The 13,271-nt window shown below is 39.6% G+C and overlaps 1 protein-coding gene across 1 annotated transcript in view; it reads right to left on the bottom strand.

Moving 5' to 3' along the window:
• The window catches only part of tmtc1 (transmembrane O-mannosyltransferase targeting cadherins 1), a 203,935-nt gene that overhangs the window by 163,468 nt on the left and 27,196 nt on the right, over positions 1 to 13,271 (bottom strand). The window contains exons 2-4 of the mRNA XM_003220824.4: positions 11,163 to 11,340; positions 5,865 to 5,938; positions 2,723 to 2,899 (exon numbers count right to left, since the gene is read on the bottom strand). Coding sequence (XP_003220872.3) covers positions 2,723 to 2,899; positions 5,865 to 5,938; positions 11,163 to 11,340 — 429 coding nt within the window. The remainder of the gene's footprint in view (positions 1 to 2,722; positions 2,900 to 5,864; positions 5,939 to 11,162; positions 11,341 to 13,271) is intronic.

Genomic DNA, 13,271 nt, shown 5'->3' with positions numbered 1-13,271 from the left:
TATGAAAGGTCTTGAAAAAATAACAGCACACTAGTGACCCCTCTTACTTAAGACTGTGTTCCATGTATGTATCCTCTTGAAGTGTATTTTTTGTAGCGGCAAACTGGAGAAAAGTTCATTCATGTCAAGCAAGGCTATTTCAAGATGTGTTACAGTCGATTTATACATCTTGCTTTCTTCATTTTACTGCAACTCATTTTGCCTTGGATATTACAGCTTGCATCTTTCCTCTTATTTGCATTGCCGTGGTTGATGCATTTTGCTATTGATCACAACTTCTATTATCAGTGTAACCAAGCTGTTTTATTTCTGTATAGAAATCTATCTGAACAACACCTCACCCCAAAGAAGTAGTTGTAGACACATAAAATACCAAGCTCCATAAACCACAACACTCATGCTCGATAACAATTTATTATGGACATAAAGATGCATCGCATCTGGGCCACGCAACCTGATTTCTGGAAGCTCTCTTGTCCAGATGTGACAGCGATATAATGTTATTGAAACAATAAAACACGATAGTTAGCATCTGTCTATGCGGAGAAGAAAGTAACTGAGAAAAAAAGGTTTTCATTAAACAATCCCAGACACATGCTACTATTAGACAACCAGGTCTTAACATTTCTGGGGGACGATTTTGTCCATATGGACACACTGTGAGCACAATCTTAAAAGACATATTATATTTTATTGTATTTATCCTCTGAAGTGTTTAGGGGGTTGGATGTGATCAGACCCCCACCAGTGATTTTATCCCCACAACAACTAAGGTAGGTTAGGCCAAGAGACTGTGATGACAACAAGGAGTAGTAACCACAACAGAAGACCCTTGGTTTAGAAGAGGGAAATAGACAATGTATATACTATCTGATACAATAGAGTCTCACTTATCCGACATAAATGGGCTGGCAGAACGCTGGAAAGGTGAAAATGTTCGATAATAAGGAAGAACTAAGAAAAAGCCTATTAAACATCAAATTACACTATGATTTTACAAATTAAGCAGCAAAACGTCATGTTTGACAACAAATCGACAGAAAAAGCAGTTCAATACATGGTAACGTTATGTAGTAATTACTGTATTTACAAATTTAGCACCAAAACATTGCAATGTATTGAAAACATTGACTACAAAAACATTAACTACTAAAAGGCCAACTGCGTTGGATAATACAGAACATTGGATAAGTGGAGGTTGGATAAGAGAGACTCTACTGTATCTGCATTCTGGGCCCAGGAATTTTTATTAAGAACCAGAAGTTAATATAGACCGCAGTTTTTCATCCCAAAAACTGACATTTGATTAACTGCTCCTCTACTTATTTCAATATTTTAATTGGCTGGGGGGATTTGTTATTGTACAACTATGACAAATCAGAAATCCTTGCTAATTAATCACTGAGGGATCTACCCATAGATTCTGCAGCCTAGATACCTTTTGCCTATCTGAACCAGGCTTTAGCACAGCAAGTTAATCACCAAGCTGCAATCAATCTTGCCATCCAGAAGGTTGAGAGTTCAAAGTCCAGGTCAGGGTGAGCTCCTGATCTTTAGCCAAGCTTCGGCCTACCTAGCAGTTCGAAAACAAATGTGAGTAGACAAATAGGAACCACATTAAAGTGGGGAGGTATTTATGCTCTGCGTTAAGGAGGATGTATAGAACAAAGAAAACTCTTCAGCAGGGAGATGGAGCGACATCACCCCCCCGGTGGCCGGAACCAAGCACAACCTCCAAAGATGCCGAAAGATGGGAAAGCCTATATATACCTCTATTTATTTATTTACAGTATTTATATTCCGCCCTTCTCACCCCGAAGGGGACTCAGGGTGGATCACATTATATACATATAGGGCAAACATTCAATGCCCATTTACACATAGAACCGAGACAGAGACAGACGCAGAGGCAATTTAACCTTCTCCTGAGGGGATGTTCAATTCTGGCCACAGCGGGGAGCAGTTGCTTCATCATCCACTTCCTTATTCCAACGTCGTAAATTAGTTTAATTTGCCTCCCCACTTTATAAGTGGTACCTTATTTCCTACTTGATAGGTGCAACTATCTTTCAGGTTGCTAGGTCAACAACGAGCAGGGGTTATTTTTAATTTTTTAATTGAAAGGTGCTCACCTCGCCACGGGCTGGCCTCAAACTCATGACCTCATGTTCAGAGTGATTTATTGCAGCAGGCTGCTCACCAGCCTGCACCACAGCCTGTTGTCTGTCTTGTCTTTGTTATAACTGGCATTGAATGTTTGCCATATATGTGTTCTGTGATCCGCCCTGAGTCCCCTTTATGGTGAAAAGGGCAAAATATAAATACTGTAAATAAATAAATAAAATATCCTCTTTTAGAAAAAATTGCAAAGGGTTAAACCAATATGAAGCTTCAGAGATAAAAGCTCAAGGATTGAAACAACACACACTTGTTTATTTATAGAAAGTGAAAAATAGTCTCTAAGCAACATGGACATTTTTGTAAAGTGCTATTTTGCTCTTGCTCTGGATAAGAAAATTGGCCTTAGAAATATGAATTTTTGGGCTACAAATTGCAAAATCCCTCAAAATCTGTAAGATTCAAGGAAACTGTAGAACAATTTTCTAAAAGCTCTGACATGAATATGCAGACAGGTTTATGAACAGGCAAACTTTCTGAAATGTATATGCAAAACAGAAATAATCATCAGAAGACTGGAACATCAAAATGATGCTTCACTTACAATCTGGCTCTATTTTGGGAAAGCAGGAATCCATCATACACCAAGCAGACCCCAAACACGGTGATCCCCGTTTCCTTTACCAGCATTGCACAGGTCCCAAGAAACAAACTAAGCAGCAAAAAGGGGGGAGAGGCAGTGGGAGGGAAATGTTCCCCAACATAAAGCTGATCCACGCTCCTGCAAGAGAGAAAGAAAAAGCAAGGGATGGGAATTTAAAACGAAACCTATTTATCTATTAAGCAGATTTCATCCCCTTAAGTTACAACCCTCTCTACCCATTTGCAGCACACCGTTAACAAACAAGACCGCCTGCATCAGCAGACTAAAAAACTGCTTCTGTTAAATAAATAGGGTAATAAGAAAGAGGAAAATGAGCTGGAGAAAGAAGTGATTATGAAAGTAGGAAGAAATGAAGCATCAGGGAAAATAAGGAAGCATCAGGAAGGAAAGAATCGTTATTAATAGTATACTATTACAGGATATGGCTTTCCCTCAAGTAATAAAAGCAACAGTTACATGCCTTCTCCCTTAGAAGTTGAGAATCAAAAGAGATAACAAGGAAACTGGAGCAGGGGCAAGATGGAGAATTGTATTTTCTGAAAACTTAGAAGTGTTGCCTTTGTTTGGTCTATAACACCCAGAATCTCCTATTTCATATGGCTACTAGGATGTTGTGGTCCAAAACATACACCATGCAAATAAGATAAGCTTGGCACCCTCCTGAAGCAAGGCTGCAGTAGGAAATGAAGAATAAGGAAAAAATCAAAATGCTAATAAGGGGTAGGGAGTGGGTCTTGGGAGAGAGATTTGAAGAAGGAGAATGGGTAGCACTCTAGCTGAACAGAAGTATCCCCTTGGTGATATTTTGGAAGAAAACAGCAGAACCCAAATACCTCCTGGGAAAAGCAACAGTGTCTCTCTATCAGCATTGTCAGTGGCTCTTTGCTGACAATGCAGCATGCTACAGGAAAAGTAGAAAAGTCACCTGGTGACCTTAACAATCCATCAGCTTCTGCCTGATGAATATGTTAAGAGAATCCAACAGTAGACTCAAATAGTCTCAGTCAAGTCATGTAATTCAAGATTTTTTTTTCTGTGTCAGGAGCGACTTGAGAAACTGCAAGTCACTTCTGTTGTGAGAGAATTGGCCATCTGCAAGGACGTTGCCCAGGGATGCCCAAATGTTTTAATGTTTTACCATCCTTGTGGGAGGCTTCTCTCATGTCCCTGCATGGAGCTGATAGAGAGAGCTCATCCACGTTTTCCCCAGGTTGGATTCGAACCGGCAACCTTCAGATCAGCTACCTAACCTTCAGGTCAGCAGTCCTGCCAACACAAGGGTTTAACCGACTGCGCCACTGGAGGCTCCAAATACAAGATTGGATTACTGAAATGCACTCTAAGTGGGGATGTCTTAGAAGATTGCTTGGAAACTTTAACAGGTCCAAAGACTTGCAGCCAGATTGTTAACTGGGGTTGAATACAGAGAGAACACAATTCAAGAGGGGCTTTTGGGGGGTTATTCCTTGGTTCTGAAACTCCCTTGGCTGAGAGACCTGACTGGCACCCTCATTGTTATCTTTTCAAAGGTAGGCAAAGATCCTTTTTGTTTTTTCAGCATTTTATTTCATGCTTTTGAGGAATGATTGCTTGGGGGGGGACCTTTTGTAGTATATATTAGTAAAGGTAAAGGTTTTCCCCTGACGTTAAGTCCAGTCGTGACCGACTCTGGGGGTTGGTGCTCATCTCCATTACCAAGCCAAAGAGCCGGCGTTGTCTGTAGACACCTCCAAGGTCATGTGGCCGGCATGACTGCATGCAGCGCCCTTACCTTCCCGTCGGAGCGGTACCTATTGATCTACTCACATTGGCATGTTTTCAAACTGCTAGGTTGGCAGGAGCTGGGGCTAACAGCGGGCACTCATTCCGCTTCCGAGATTTGAACCTGGGACCTTTCAGTCTGCAAGTTCAGCAGCTCAGCGCTTTAACACACTGCACCACCACCAGGGGTATATATTAACATCTACATTTTGTTGGGGTTTTTTTTCTTTTCAATGTTCTTGCTTTAACTGCTTTAAATTATATGGAGAGTTTCAATACATTTCGAAACATTTCTCTGATGTCAATTTCTGGCAAAGCATCTTAATTTTTTTCTAAGCCTGGCACTGGGGAAAGGGCAAGATATAAGAAAATATAAATATGATTACATAATATGACATTATTATAACTACACCAACTGTTCAATTGGAAACTTTGTCTTTGCTGATAGAAAATTACAACTATCACCTGGCATTCCAGCAATTCAAAGGGCTTTCCAAACTCAATGAAACCAGTCTTTCCTAAGTTGCTACCCTACGCATGGGCAAACTACAGCCCTCCGGGTTTTTGGGACTTCAACTCCCACCATTCCTAATAGCTCAGGTCCTTTCCTTTTCCCCATCAGCCGCTTAAGCGGCTGAGGGGGAAAAGGAAGGAGCCTGAGGCTATTAGGAATGGTGGGAGTTGAAGTCCCAAATACCCGGAGGGCTGAAGTTTGCCCAAGCCTGTGCTACCCTCTAAATATGCCAGACACAAGTCAGCATGGTGGACAACACTAGTTGAAGATGGCTGTCTTAAGCAGGTGTCTCTTCAGGTACTACGGTTTCTACACTTTGCAAATACAGAAACTAAAACCCTGGTAATTTCAAAAAGAGAAGACTGCCAGGAGTAGGAAAGAGGGTGCAAAAATGGAATAGAGAAGCAGGAAGGGTTAACAGAACTTCTCTGTTCCTCTCCAGCTGTTCTCCATTCACACCTCCTGTTCCTCTATATCCACCTCCGTGAAAAATATATTTATTATTATAAATACTAATTTTTCAAACCCTACAATAAAGAAAGGAAACTCTCAGGATCTACAGTGCTGCAGACCATCAGAAACAAGTGCTAATGCAAAACTTTGCAGATGTAACTAGACGTGCCGCAGTATAATCAACTGCACAATTGGTTTTATCTCCTGTTTCATATCTGTCACAAAAGAGGGAGGAGGAGAAAAAAAGCAGGGTTGAAAAAGAAAAAAATTGGATTGTAGAAAAATATCTGCAAGGCGTTAATTGTTTATTTGAAGGCTAAGAATTATGACCGTAAGGAGAGGAAAGACCCATACCTATTATAGGAGAGAAAAGCCAAAAGAAATAGGAGGCAGGCCAATACGTCCGCTCTGCCTACTATACCCGTTACCTAAGAAAGAAAGAAGAAACAAGTGTTACAATTGAGCCCTGAGAGAAAAGCAGGGTATTAATCAAGTGTATTAATTAAATAAATAAGGTAGAAAATTAATTGATTCAACTAGTCAGGAAATCTGAATCAAAGCTTCAATGAAAGAGAGGATTATCAATTACTCAATCAGTATAATCCAATGCAATAATAATTATGTAAGAAAAGTTGTTTTTAAAAATTATTTAAGTTTGTTTTCATCAATGAGTGACTATTTTATTTATTTTATTTATTTATAGTATTTATATTCCGCCCTTCTCACCACGAAGGGGACTCACGGCAGATCAAAGAACATACATTTATGATAAACATTCAATGCCGTTTTTTATACAGACAAGACAGACAATTGTACATAGAAGGAGGTATATATAGGCTCCCCCCCCCCACCAATCTTTGGGATCTCGGTGGGGAGGGGAGTATGTGCTGTCACTCCATCTCCCTGGCAAAGACCTGTTTGTAACCTTCCTCCACATCACTGCCATTTTTCCATATGGGTGCCATTTAAAATACTTCCCCTGCTTTTAAGCAGTACTTATTTATGTATTCACATTTTTTGCTTTTGAACCGCTAGATTGGCAGAAGCTGGGTTAAAGGCCAGGAGCTCACCCTGACCTGGGCTTCGAACTGTCAACCCTTGGATTGACAAGATTTACTGCAGCTGGTGGCTAACCAGATGTGCTAAAGCCCAACAAGTAATGTTCTTCCTATTATTTCTTGTTTTGGGTGGAGAGAAAGTCCTTGTCTACATTTTTTAGGAAGAAAGAAATATTCTGCAATTTTTATTTTAAAATGGGAATGGGAAAACTGCAGCCCATATCTTTTTTGGAGAAAATTGATTTTTTTAAAACCCAGGATATCTTCCTAGAGAAAGAGGAAATGCATCCACAAAGTCACTGTAAGAGGGGGAAATGCTGTTATGTCTTTGACACTCCTTAAAATGACTTATTTATGGATAAGATTATCCATATAGCACATTTCTTCTAAGTTTGGGTTTTCAGGCTTGCAAACAAACCACTGGATATTTATGACTTCTGTATTCGATGATACTAAAACAATGCTTTCTAAAAACAACAAATAATTACAAGGGGAAATGGTCTTGAAGGAAACTCCTCCCCATGGACTAAAACTCCTAAAAATGATGGATTTCACTAGCAAAAGGTTAGGCAATTCCTAGTCCATACATAAATTTTAAATGCCGTCAGAGAACAGGCAGAGAGTGCCCTCAGTCTTTAAAGCTGGCAAGTTTCTTAGTAATTTATTCATGTTATTTCAACATTTTATCTTTCCTTAAATATCATAAAGGCTTTTTAAAAAACACCACTCCTGAAACCTGGTTTATAAGAGAGTTAATTAATCTTCATAATTCTGATCTTTGTTCATTCTTACCTTCAGCAAAAATAAAATTCAAGTCATGTTTGCATTCTTCATGCAATGCACCCTTCCTTTCCCACTTTAATTATCTCTCCACCTCCAACAAAAAAAGGATGCATTATTTAAAGACTAGCTGATTAAGGCCGGAAAGAACCTGGGAGGCATCTACACAGCTCAAGCCGTCTTTGTTATTAAAGAAATAATCTTTCTTGAGAGGATCTCAACAAGACACTTTTACTCTCAGAGCATTCAAAAGCCCATCTCCCATGCAGCAGTGATTTAGATGCGGGAAGCCAGAAAGATCAAATTGTCACTTGCAATATTTCAAAAATGATGTCGCCCCTTGCAACCTGTCCTTCTGAATTACGCAGAAATTTCTGAGACAACTTTAAACTATCTAAAGGTTTGTAAGCTGGAAACCTAAGGTATGAGGAAGAGAGATTTCTTGAGAAAGGCTATGTTCCAGAGCATCCTTTAACCCTTAAAACACTTCCCATAGTCTTCCAGTCATCACTGGCATGGACCACATTGGCTGGAGGATTCTGAGAGTTGCAGCCCAAAAAGGAACTTTTTGTGACAAGTCAGAGAGGGATAGTTACTGAACATTTCAAGAACTACTCAAAACCAAGGTGAATTCACCTGTCCCAGATTCTTCTTTGGGTGTTGGGTGGAATCCTGTATATCAGGTATTCCAATCTTCCCAGTGTTGTTGTACAGCGATTCTCATATTCCTTTACTATTGGCTATGACAGCTAGAAATGATGGGAATTCATTATTATCACAAGTTCATTGATCTACAGGACAACATCAAAGTACTTTTTGGAGAAGACTATTCCTCAAGAGGGTATGTGCTTGGCTGATCTAACTGGAACCCTGTACAGGAGATGTCCAACAATACATTTTTTTGCTCATCCCAATTTTGTAGAGATGTCTCTCTGCATCCATGAGTTCTACATCTAAGAATTGAACCAACCACAGCTCAAAATATTGGGGGGGGGGGGGGAATCCCCAAAAGGAAATTTTAGTTTTGCTATGCACTGTCATGTATCATGTTCAGCAGTTGATGATGGAAGGGGTTAATGTAAGTCTTAGTTCTACAGAGGTGAGTAACCTCTAAGTAGGAATTACAGGTGAAAGCAAATAAGGGTGGAGGCATGCAAGAGATAGGTTCCAGCTGGGTTGTACTGGATAGAAGGAGCTAGCCTGGAGAATGATCTTTGGAAGAAAAGTATTTATTCTGCTTTGGCTGTGGATGCTGTTGGTTCTCCCCCACCCGCCCAGTTTGTGGATTTTCAGTATCCTGATCTGTTTCCTGAACTGTTGGAACCCTGGAACCTCTGAATTGGCCATTGACTATGGTATAGATTCTTGATCCTTGGACTTTACTCATTGAACACTCTGCAGTTGACTATTGAACTGGACCTTTTTTGACTATGGTGTCTTCTTGTACCTGCACTGGCATTTGCTATCAGTTTTGTTTTAATTCTGTGGCTGAGTGCTAGCTTTATGTTTTACATTGAGACTTTGAAAACAGCCAGACAGCAAGTGCTGCTTTAATTAAACAGTTTGACACAAGCTGGTTGTTTGTTTTGGTTCACCTCTGCCTGTGTACTGCCAGAGCCCTGGTATCATGACATGCACAAAGAGCAATACACTGAGGTGTAGGCATACCCTACTGCAGCTTCCCACTACTTCACAGATCCTCAAGCTCTCTCTGGCATTTGTTTGAGTTGTTTGTCTTTATATATAAGGGACACAATTTCACTATATCATTTTATATAATGGAACTTGAGCATTCACCGATTTTGGCATCCTTGAGCACTCCTCGAACCAAACCCTAGTAAATACTAATGCCTTGCTTAATTGTATTTTAGTGACCAGTTTGAGCACCATATGTAGAAAAAGTAGATAAAATGTCTAAAAAATGAATGGATTAGTGAATTAATGTTGACATACTACATATGTTGTGTAGACACAGCCAGAAGCCTAAATCTAACTGAATCCACTGAATCAATGGAACTTATATAAATGTTGACTTCCTATTGATTCAGTGGGAATAATGTAGTTAGGAATAGCAACTGATCTTGTGGAGTAATCAAGAAACTGTTTGAAAATGTACAAGCTGCCTTTTCTATGGCTCAGGAAAAGGTAGGGTATAAATAAATGAAATACTATACTAATAGAAATAAGAATGTCTAGAATAATAATACAAATCACACATATTCCTGAACAGCATTGTACAGCTTTGTTTGTGTGAATGAAATTTCTGCAAAGAAGAGTCTAAACACATTTAGAGGTTTTGTTGACTTTCCAATTAACTCAGTGGGTCTATTCTAGCTGGAACTAACAACCGTATTTAGTCCAGAGTTTGCTAAAGTGAGGCACACAGTCACAATTATACGTGGAAAGGTTGAGGTATTTGTCTCCCTGACTTAGGGACATTATCTGAAACCAGAGTGCAAAACCTTCAGTCTTCCAGATGTGCTGGACCCACTCCCAGGAATCCCAACCAGCCATAGCCAAAAGCAAAAGACTGCAGAGTTGTAATCTAAAGCATATGGAGGTCCTATGGGTTCCCACCCTGCTTCCTCCATCCCCCCAAAGGTCTGTTAAAATCTGGCTTGATAATAACACAATTCTCTAGGACAAACTCCAAAGAAATTAGCAGGCGCCGCACAAATCCACCATCATTTTTCTTTTTGAGAAAACTTGAAAGGAGATCTTCCAAAAGGATTATGCCTCAAACAGAACAATCCCAAGGGCTTCAAGCTCCTAAAATATTAGTACCTACTCTTAAAACAGAATGGGGTTTTGTTGGAAATTCCCCACCCACATACATCCATGGAGAAAATACTGCACTTGGAAAAACTTAGCTCAGTAGGAAACAAGATCTTTCAAGTCTCAGTCCCAGTCCAACATTCTCTAACCATTAACTATGAAAGTGTAATGTCTGTGAAAACCTTAATCTCTTTATACCATGATACTATGTATATTTCAAAAGAAATCCCATTAGTTTGAAGGATGTCTACCTCCAGTTGTATTCTTATGTGACTGCATCCTTAAAAGGGCATGTATATAAATGTGAAGTGTTTTTATACACTGATGTGTTTTTAGTTTTAATGAAAGCACAGTGACTAACCTTCCAATGTTTCCAGCACTTCTAATTTGTAACCATGTACACCATCTAATCTATGGCATGTTATAATATTTATTATTCTCTCCAGACAGAATATCACTCAGGGACTTTATTAAATGTTGGTTTCCTTTTTTCTGCTCTCTTTGGGGGAGAGACGGGGTGGGATGCAAGGAAAAGAAAGGAGGGCCAAACAATGTGTCAGCAGGAGAGTTTGGGGTGGTTTTAATATTGTGTGACATCCAAGCATCTCATTATTTTTCAGTGAAAACACTTGGCATTTATTTCCAACAATGATGCTTAAGGCACTGAAACAGAATTGGACACATTGCACAAAAGCAAACAGACTTGGAAGAAAGTTCCACTGAACTCAGCTGGGTTTACTTTTATACAACCGGCTGGCATTTGAATGTAACTGTGGAAAGAAAGTTATCATAAAGTTTACTCTTTGCTTCCCTGTTGCCACACCAATTATTTTCTCTAAACACAGCTGCACTTTTCTTACAGATCTTTTGAACCCATTATTACAGAGGGATATTACGAAGTTGCCATTTAGCCGGTCACTGCCACATGGATAGCACAGCAAAAGGGTAAATTTTCAATTACCAAGCAGAAAGGATTTTTTTGCTTTCCTGCAATAGGAAAGGAAAAAGTTGAAATTTATCAGGTTTCATATATACTTACGGCTTCTGTGTGAATAGGATGGACAGCAAAGAAGAGAGCTGTGACAAAAGACAGGCGGCTGTCCTTGAAAACGGCTTTGTCACAAGTATACATCAGCATAAGTGTCACCAGGCAGTGCAGGGCTACATTCACGGCGTGGAAATAAAAGGGATTCATCCCAGCCAACATTATATTCAGCCTGTTTTTGAAAAAAGAGAAAAGCAAAATCAGGATATTAACAGATAATGAACAAGAAATGAAATGTGGGGGGAAAGCAGCCTATCAAACCACATACATTCCAGACAGTTTCAAATAAGTTCATAGAAAATCCTGCTAGGGATGGATATAGGAGAAATTTCTTAGGTTTGAATATTCATACAAATCTATTACATTTCAGAATTTTGCATACATAGATGGACTTCTCTCTATATAGACTTTTGACATTATTACTTTTATTAGTAGTAATATATTTATCTCTTGCCTTTTTCTCAACCCGATAAAATTCTAAAAAATGCACACAAAGTTTTGCTTCTTAAGGATATGGTTTTAGGATAAGGATAAGGTTTTAACTGTGGCTTTGTTTAATACCTTTTTCTCTGCTTTACGGTTTTGACCTGAAAGTGTTCAAAGAAGTTTCAAAGAAGAATGAAAGAGAGCACGCAAAGAGAGAAAATGAACTCTAGCGATATAACTTTGCTTGTTGAAACAAGCTGGAAAATGTAATCCCATCTATTAATCTGCCTAATGGGCATTTTACACATTATCTAATTATATTAATATGCAGATCAAAGCTTGTTACAACAAACCATATGCAACCACTTCTCATGGATATCCATGGGATATAACTGCAGTAATGTCTAGTCCTCATGTTCCTTGGATTCCTTTCATGATCAATTTGGCCGAGGAGAAAAATAAACCAAGCGACAGATAATGTGGAGTCTGGGAAGGAAGCGGATCTGGATGGTTTGCCACTGGGGAAGAAAGCCAATTTCTCAGAGCATGATATAGAACTGAAGAGGAAAACAGCCCCAAACAAGAGAACAGTAAAAAACTCATTGATACATATAGGCATCGTAACTAGACGTTGCACATATTAAACTGCAGAACCAGATTCAGAGCAAACATTTTTTTTAATGCAAGCCACTTGGCGGTAGGAAACAAAACAAAAATATTCATACACCATTCTAAGCAACTGCCTTATGAAAAGTGAGTCTGCTCCCTGTTTTTCAGTGTTTTTAACCAATGAAAAAACTATTATCAAAAGCTTTCATGGCAGGAATCACTGGGTTGCTGTGCGTTTTCCAGGCTGTATGGCCATGTTCCAGAAGCATTATCTCCTGACGTTTCACCCACATCTATGGCAGGCGTCCTCAGAGGTGACTTCACAACCTCTGAGGATGCCTGCCATAGATGTAGGTGAAACATCAGGAGATAATGCTTCTGGAACATGGCCACACAGCATGGAAAACTCACAATGGGAAAACTTATAACTGAGATTAATGATCAAACTATGTCATGGGGCAAACACTAGAATCATACACAAATCCCAATTACAGAGACAAGAGTTTTCTGGTTTATTCTGAAGTAGCTTTTGGTCTTCTCATGTTAAAAGTGGTTCCCAGAGAAAATCATTGAGAAATCTAGGAATTTAATGCAGCTCTACTTCAAGAACAGAACACACACATGCAGAAATGACTGCCAAATATTTGTGGTCTGTTTAATTTAATCGAAACAAGTGTGGTTTTCTTCCTCAAATTCCTAAACAATTGTCCCGCCCATGCATATAAAGTCCATGATTAGGATAGAGTCAGACTGGAGCCACGGTGGAGCAATGGGTTAAACCCTTGTGCTGCTGAACTGCTGACCTAAAAGTTGGCAGAGCGAATCTGCGAGATAGGGTGAGCTCCCATCTGTGAGCTCCAGCCAACCTAGGAGTTCGAAAACATACAAAGGCGAGTAGATAAATAGATACTGCTTCAGTGGGAAAAGGCAAAAGAGATGATCCAAGCAATCTTGCTGGCTACACAACCAGGTGGCGACAACGCAGGCTCCTCAACTTGAAAATTCAGAAAGCAGCTCCCCAGAGCCAGAGATGAGCACCGCTTCCAAGAGCTGGAAATGAAAGAAGCT

Source organism: Anolis carolinensis, chromosome 5 (assembly GCF_035594765.1).
Source record: "Anolis carolinensis isolate JA03-04 chromosome 5, rAnoCar3.1.pri, whole genome shotgun sequence".
Lineage (NCBI taxonomy): Eukaryota > Metazoa > Chordata > Lepidosauria > Squamata > Dactyloidae > Anolis > Anolis carolinensis.
Note: the sequence above shows the minus strand (reverse complement) of the source record. Positions and strands in the feature narration are given on the sequence as shown.